This window comes from Platalea leucorodia (assembly GCF_965183815.1).
Source record: "Platalea leucorodia genome assembly, chromosome: 19".
Taxonomy (NCBI): domain Eukaryota; kingdom Metazoa; phylum Chordata; class Aves; order Pelecaniformes; family Threskiornithidae; genus Platalea; species Platalea leucorodia.
The window spans coordinates 5,670,078-5,675,102 of record NC_138841.1 but is presented as its reverse complement, the minus strand read 5'-3'; the positions used below and the strand labels follow the sequence as shown (position 1 = coordinate 5,675,102).

General features: G+C 54.9%; 1 protein-coding gene across 1 annotated transcript; it reads left to right on the top strand.

Moving 5' to 3' along the window:
- Positions 1 to 894: 894 nt before the first annotated feature.
- LOC309599188 (embryonic pepsinogen) lies at positions 895 to 4,657 on the top strand (the record flags this gene model as incomplete). Its single annotated transcript, XM_082330434.1, has 9 exons — positions 895 to 950; positions 1,283 to 1,445; positions 1,751 to 1,868; positions 2,339 to 2,457; positions 2,569 to 2,768; positions 3,209 to 3,322; positions 3,820 to 3,964; positions 4,226 to 4,324; positions 4,520 to 4,657. The coding sequence occupies 9 exons, from the start codon at positions 895 to 897 to the stop codon at positions 4,655 to 4,657; spliced, it is 1,152 nt and encodes a 383-aa protein (XP_082186560.1).
- Between the last annotated feature and the right edge of the window lie 368 nt (positions 4,658 to 5,025).

The following is a 5,025-nucleotide window of genomic DNA, read 5'->3' as shown; positions in this document are numbered from 1 at the left end:
GTCATCCGAGAAACCCAGTCTCCTGCCGCCATACCAGCAGCTGCCACCAAGTTTCGGGGGTCCGGAGGGGGTGCAGTGCCTTGGGACACGCCGCACACGTAAAAGCAGCATCGAGCGGATACGAGGATCCTTATCCCGCATCTCTCGGCATCGCCCCGTGTCCTTCGCCCACCGCGTCCCTCGTGCTCTCCTCTTTGCAAACTGCGAAAGGCGAGCTGGTGCCCGGAGCCGTTATCGCTGCGGGTGATACCGAGGCACTCGTTAGGAGTTTTAATCATGTTTTAATGGTCCCCGTATCGCTGGGCAAACCACGCTGAGAGGGGTCAGCATGCCACAGGGTCACCTTTCCCGCAGCCTGTTTGCATCTCACCGGACTAATTGGTTTTTGCAGATAACGGCGGGCACCAGAGGGTCAAAACGTGCGTATGCCCCACGCGCCCACCTCCCCGGGGCGCACACGCACGTCAGCACCCAAAGGGGCCCCCTTCCCCATCCCAACGGGGGAGGGAGGCCCCTAAATGGGGGGGGGGTCCCACTGCTGCTTGCAATGGCTTTGGATGCCAAAATGATGCTCACAAACGAGCAGTGCCTGGTCGTGATGAAGGATTTGGGGTGCTAAAGGATGGATTTGGAGGGGGGATACAGGGGGGAGAACGGGGTCTGCAGTAGGGTATCATGGTCAGCACGATGTGATCGTCCCCCCACCTTGCTGGGTGACGTATTGATATTAGCTGATGTTTGCCGTGTCCTTCGGTCCCTGGGTGTCACCTGCCTTGGCTGGGTGCCCACCGGAGGGGATGGGGCAGCGGCGGTCCCAGCTGCTCTTGGCACTGCAAATGGGGTGGGCAGGGGCTATATAAACCGCCAGGCGTTTGCCCTGGCTGCGCCGGCACGATGCGGTTCCTCATCCTTCTCTGCGCTGCCTCTGCCCTCTCCCAGGGTGTCACCAAGTAAGTCACCGCAGCATCGCTCTCACGGGCCACTCCAGTCAAGGTGAAGGGGGAAAATGAGCACTCAGAGCCTTTTAATGGCTTTGGGAAGTGGAGGTGAGGGCTGGGAAAGCTGCTGCAGGGGTGCAGAGGAGGTGGTGGTGCCTGATGGAGGATCTAGTTTCTAGTGGTGCTTTGGGGTTTTGCAGAAATCCCCCTGACTGTTTTGGGGGGGGTCCGCTGTGCTTCTGCCCTTGGATCAGCACAAATATTGAAGGTGTCAAATGCTCCTTGCAGGAGCTGCAGGCGGTAAAATCCTGTCTAACTTCTTTTTGCCTTGGTGCTTGTGCCAGGCTGCCCTTGGAAAGGGGAAAGAAGCTGAGAGAGGTCCTCAGGGAGAAGGGCTTGCTGCACGGCTTCCTCCAGCATCACCGATATGACATCGGCACCAAATTCCCGCATGCTTTTCCCAATGGGACCGAAGTGGCCACCGAGCCCCTGCTGAACACCCTCGATGTGAGTCTTGGCTTTGTCCCCCAGCAGCGCAGCCCCGGTGCAGTTTGTGGGATGCCCATCCCCATGTCTATGCTGTGCATGGACCAAACCCGAATCCTTTTACCCCAAAGCCTTCAGCTCACATCCTTTGCCCCTTCCTGCCCACGCTGGTGGCCCTGGACAAAGCCAGGACACTGAAATGTCCCCCCAGTGGCTCTGCTAGAAGTGTCCCCATGAAGAAGGGGACCATGAAAGCTGAAAGCCTGGGGAAGCTCCAGGTTTGATTTCATGCCTTAAAAGCAACCCTCGGTCCTGCTGCCCTGCAGATGGAGTACTACGGGACCATCTCCATCGGCACCCCGCCGCAGGACTTCACCGTGGTCTTTGACACCGGCTCCTCCAACCTCTGGGTTCCCTCCGTCTCCTGCACCAGCCCGGCTTGCCGTAAGTAGGGGCAGGCAGGGATCCCCATTTCGGCAGAGCTGGGTCCAGCAGCACATCCTGGGCTTATAACTGCACGATCGAGCCCAAAGATTGGGGTGACATTGCCAGGGGACCGGGGGCCACCTAGCCAGTGCAACGAGCAAACCCCATGGCGCTGGGTCCATAGCATCTGTGAAATGAGTGTTTGGGGTGTAGGACCTACTTGCTGCTGTACTCCACAGGGTGCTTAGTGCTCGGTGCCTCAGTTTCCCCATCTGTCCAAAGGGGGTGATGGGCTTTCCTGCGGATCCCTGCTTGCTGGAGGAGGGGCAGCGATGTGCAGCAAATGCTCACAGCTAAATTGTTCCTGAAAGCAGGATAATAAATGGCAGGTCTAAACAGCAATTCAGCAGGGTTCCTCCTCCCACGCTTCCCTTACGGCTCAGCCTTGCTGAAAGTCTTCATTTCTGATTTTCCCACTTACTTTCTAGAAAACCATCAGATGTTTAACCCATCACAGTCCTCCACCTACAAAAGCACAGGGCAGAACTTGTCTATTCATTACGGCACCGGCAACATGGAGGGCATCGTGGGCTCCGACACCGTCACCGTGAGTGTCACGATGGCATTTCCAGTGAGGGTCCTTTGTGCCCTCTCCACCTGATTAACATCAATATTGCAGTGCTGGATCCGGATCTTACGGCATCTTCCCTGTCCCTAGGTTGCATCGCTGGTGGACACCAACCAGCTCTTCGGCTTGAGCACCACCGAGCCTGGCCAATTCTTTGTCTATGTCAAATTTGATGGGATCCTGGGCTTGGGCTACCCAAATCTGGCTGCTGATGGGATCACGCCAGTCTTTGATAACTTGGTGAATGAGAGCTTGCTGGAGGAGAACCTCTTTTCGGTCTATCTGTCCCGGTAAGCCATGTGGGTCTCCAGGGCTGGGGAAGGTAGCAGATGAGTCTCATGCAGATCATTGCATTTGCTGGTGGCTCCAGCTCCTCCACTGTCACCGCTGCCATCACGCTGTCGTCTCTGCGTTATGACATGCAAAGGCTGGGGTGCTCGTGGCAAGCGGCCACCAGACTCATTGGGGAGCTTATGGCTTGCAGGGAAACCTCTCTAGTTTCCAGCCACATGCTTCCACCATGGCTCCTTTTTTCTGGGTCCAAAGGACCTGGCACACGCTGCTGTTGTACCACTGCCTCGCTGATGCTGTTTAATAAGGAGGGGAGTGGATGCGACCGTGGCATCGCAAGCAGCATCGCACCCCGCAGGACACACAGCCCTGCTGTTTTAAGCTACCTGCACTGAAGCCACGTGGCAAACTCTCCATTTTTCTTTTCTGCATCATCCAGCGAGACAACAGGGAGTGTCGTCATCTTCGGGGGAATTGATGAGTCTTATTTCACCGGCTCCATCAACTGGATCTCCGTCTCTTACCAAGGTTACTGGCAGATCTCCATGGACAGGTAACAAAATAGCTCTGCTGGTCTATATTCATTGCTAACCGTCGTTTCTAAAGAGACCTTGAACCCATCAGTATGAGAGGCTTTCCACTGGCATCTAACACCCCACGGCTGTGGGACACAGAAGGTTAAGGGGCCAAAATCCATAGTACTCTGGTAATTGCCACCCAAAATGGGGATGCTTTGTGCCTGGGACACAGCCTAGTTCTTCTCTGCACAAAGCCTATGCTCTTAGGGATGTCTCTGGCGATGAGTAGAGCAAAATTATGGTCCAAAACCCACTTTGTTGGGCTCAGTTGGGTTCCAACTGCTGGGCTGTGTTCAGTGCTTCCGTGCCCATGTGTGCAATAGGGGCTGTGATACCAGCTGGCATTGCAAACTCCAAGAAGCAAAAGGCTCAAGGGCAACGCTTTGGGTTACCCAGCTTTAACTCTTATAAAAGAATTTCAAAAACATCCAGCTGGTTATTTAATGGCCCCGTGCTTTGTCTGTCCCCCCAGCATCATCGTGAACAGCCAGGAGATTGCATGCAGTGGTGGCTGTCAAGCCATCATTGACACCGGCACCTCTCTTGTTGCTGGGCCACCCTCCAGCATCAGTAACATCCAGAGCGCAGTCGGGGCCAGGCAGGACACGTACGGAGAGGTAAGAGCACCCGTGGCTTGCTCTGCTTGCCCTGGAGGCAGCCTGGCACTGCCGAGCCCAGCGCCGAGCCTGCTTCCACGCACAGGGAAACTGCATCTTTGCTCATGGCAAACCAGCCCTGCTCCTCTGATACCTCCAACAGAGATCACCATGAGACACTCCTAGACTCTAGTTTATACTGGTGAAATCAAAACCCTTCACTCCTTGCCCTGTGAGCATGTGGTTTCCCACCTAAGAGCCTCTTTCCTCTGCTCTCTGCAGTACAACGTGAACTGCAGCTCCATTTCTGCCATGCCTGATGTCGTCTTTGTCATCGACGGGATTCGGTATCCTGTGCCTGCCTTTGCTTACATTGAGCCGGTAAGGGGGAACCAGGTGGTCATGGTTTCAGGAGCCTCTCTCAAGGTCCTTCTACTTTCTCCAATGGCTCTGGTCGCCTTGGCTTCTCCCATTCCCATGGGAGACAGGGGATGGATGGCCATGGGCCTCCAGAGCAATGCAAGAAAAGATACTAGCCCACATTTCCCCGATTTGCCTTTTCTTGCTCAAATACAGAATGACCAAGGACCTTGCACCAGCAGCTTCCAGAACACCTCTGGGGATCTCTGGATCTTGGGAGATGTCTTCATCAGGGTGTACTACAGCATCTTCGACAGGGCCAACAACCGTGTTGGACTGGCCAAGGCTATTTAGACCCACCATGATGCCAGGGGTGCTGTGGTTTCATCATGCAACCACACCACAACCATGTTTTTTGGTGTAGCAAGAACACACCCCCCCCACCCCCCAAGGAATCTCTTGCTGATACATGAATAAAGCGTTGATGGTTCAGAGTTGGCGGCTGCGCATTTATTTGTGATAAAATGGCAGGAATTAGGAAGGAGCTGTCATACACTTGCTGCTTTGTGGTGGCAAAGGAGCATTTGGTCAACACAGTCTTGACCAAGGCCTTTGGGAGCTGCAGTCATAGCCTGGGTCCCTGGGAAGAAAAGATTGGCTCTTTTATTGGGACTACATCAAGCGAGTGATTCTGGAACACCCAAATTTCCATCCAGGGAGGA